The 2284-nt window shown below is 46.0% G+C and overlaps 1 protein-coding gene across 1 annotated transcript; it reads left to right on the plus strand.

Moving 5' to 3' along the window:
- Nucleotides 1-440: 440 nt before the first annotated feature.
- Nucleotides 441-1973, plus strand: LOC148016209 (flowering-promoting factor 1-like). Its single transcript, XM_087664072.1, has one exon. It carries the CDS (start codon nt 1280-1282, stop codon nt 1586-1588), a length of 309 nt encoding a protein of 102 aa, XP_087520198.1. The 5' UTR covers nt 441-1279; the 3' UTR covers nt 1589-1973.
- Nucleotides 1974-2284: the final 311 nt, after the last annotated feature.

Here is a 2284-nt window from a genome sequence, read left to right on the forward strand (position 1 = left end):
GAGAGGCATGGCCGCATGTCATCGCCATCGTCAGCTGGGATGGGGACTCGGGAGATGAGGGTACTGGTCAGGGAGGGGCCCCTTATCCACAGAGAACTCAATCAAGCAATCAAGCACAGGAGAGAACCTATTAACAAAGGCTTGACGAAAAATCTTTCGATACTGAATGATTTGGACTGGACGGGCTGCACTTTGTCGGCAGAGGAAATCCGGAAAATACATGCACAAATATATTTAATTTCTTTTCTGTTGGGAAAATAATTGATGCTCCCGAGTCCCTTTTCTGGATCGTCCTTTTCATGGATTTTTCATTTCTAAGAAAATCGAGGTATCTAATACCATGTGGATATAGGAAGGAAAGGGACGGCGCGATGGCGAGGAAGATTTTGCTTCTTTTCAACTTTCTCTTTTTGAACGGCCAGGAAGAAAAAGAAAACGATACCTGCGCATAATGATGCATACGGATCATGATCGAATGGGGCAAGGGGCTGGGGTTTAAATACGAATTAATAGCGGTGGGAGGGGAGTGTCATTAGAGAGTAGTGAGCCAGTCTAAGTAATTAGGTTAGTTGCAGCCGCGCGAGAAGCTTAGTTGCTGATCACTGACAGTAAGACCAGCTGGAGCCGCCATAGCTAATCTAAGCTCAGCTGCCGATCATGTCATCACTGACAGTAAGACCAGCTGCAGCCGCCATCGCTAACCTCAGCTTGGCTGCCGATCGTGATAATTAGTAAGATTAGCTGCAGCCGCCATAGGTAACTTAATCTCTGCTGCCGGTCGTGTTAGTTACTAACATCACCTGCAGCCGCCATATTACTTAACCTAAGCCCAGCTGCTGATAGGGTTAATAACTAACATTAGCAGCTACAGCCGCCATAGCTAATCTCTGAGTGATTCGATGAATGTGAGCCTTCCGATCGTCGCAAATCGACGTCGGTAGGCTGCTGATCACTGTCAGTAAGACTAGCTGCAGTTGCCATAGCTGATCAGCCACCTCACATAATCTCTGCGTGATACATTATATACTAGGGTGAGCCGCAGACTGTTTTTGTAATGTGAGCTGTCCGACCTCGCGAACCGACAGTTGGAACTTGGCAGCCGCCGCCGCCGTTGTCGCCGAGGCGGGCCATTCTCAGCCGTCGGATCATCGGGGGGTTGGCCAATCCGAACATCCAGATTCACTCATCTTCCAAACATCTGTGATATTCTTCAAATTGATATCGAATACCGATATATATATATATAATTTATTAGGCAAAGAATTATTTACTATTGTTAATGGCGGGCGTGTGGCATTTCACCAATGGCGTGGCGCGGCTGGATGCGCGGGAGTCGGGAAAGGCCAAGGTGCTAGTGTATCGGCCCACCGGCCAGGTCATCTCGTCTTATGGTGAGCTGGAACAGAAGCTGCAAGTGATCGGCTGGAGCCGGTACCCCAACGAGCAGCCCGGCACCATCCAGTTCCACCGGGGCTACTCCTCCAACCACCTCATCACCCTCCCCCGGGACTTCCGCTCCCTCAAGGTCATGCACATGCTCGACATTGTCTACAAAAATCGTGAGTATTTCGAGGTCCGTGACCTTTAATTATCACCAACTAGCGTTCCTTGCACGCTATCGTAGCTGCTCGAGCTCTCCCACCTACACGGTACTACCCTAACTCCTCCTTGGCCCCTCCCACCCTTGTACATGTATACCACAATATCAACCATATCACTAAGAATAATATCACACCTTGGGAGGAATTTTGCATCCCCCTCCTTGTAAGTCATGAATCCCCTTTTCCTGGGAATAATTAAAGATACAAACACCATGAGACAAAGTTGCAATGCTTTTCCACTTTCTTTTTGTTCATTTTGTTCGAACTTATTCCTCCTTAAAAAGGGCCTTTCCAACCTCACATGGCACTTTTCATGTTCATTTGTATTATTTGAGGCTTGTGTCCAAAAGGAACAAAGGGACCTTTCATCATTTGTACAATGAGAGTTGCATGCATGTATGTGTAAGTATACAAATAGAGACTACACATATGCCAACCTCACTATATAGTACAGTCTACAAGACCTCTTGTAAGTTACCTTGCCTTGGATTTATTTTTGAGATTTTGTTGACGTCAAGCTTGGGTCCCTTGGTGAAAATTCTTAGTGCTCTCAAATATAAGGTTGGTGCCTAATTCATAAAAAATGTACGCATGGGCTAGCCATTTTCTACTTGTCGAATAGAAATTAGTGTATGGACTTAATTAAAATCATGTTGTGATATTTTCTAACGTTTATTTTATAC

This window comes from Lygodium microphyllum, chromosome 23, assembly GCF_053477565.2.
Source record: "Lygodium microphyllum isolate KBCC chromosome 23, Lygodium_microphyllum_v1.1.10, whole genome shotgun sequence".
Classification (NCBI taxonomy): Eukaryota; Viridiplantae; Streptophyta; class Polypodiopsida; order Schizaeales; family Lygodiaceae; genus Lygodium; species Lygodium microphyllum.

What these genes read in the sequence shown, in the direction of transcription:
- LOC148016209 (XM_087664072.1), top strand. Translation starts at nt 1,280, where the DNA reads ATGGCGGGCGTGTGGCATTTCACCAATGGCGTGGCGCGGCTGGATGCG.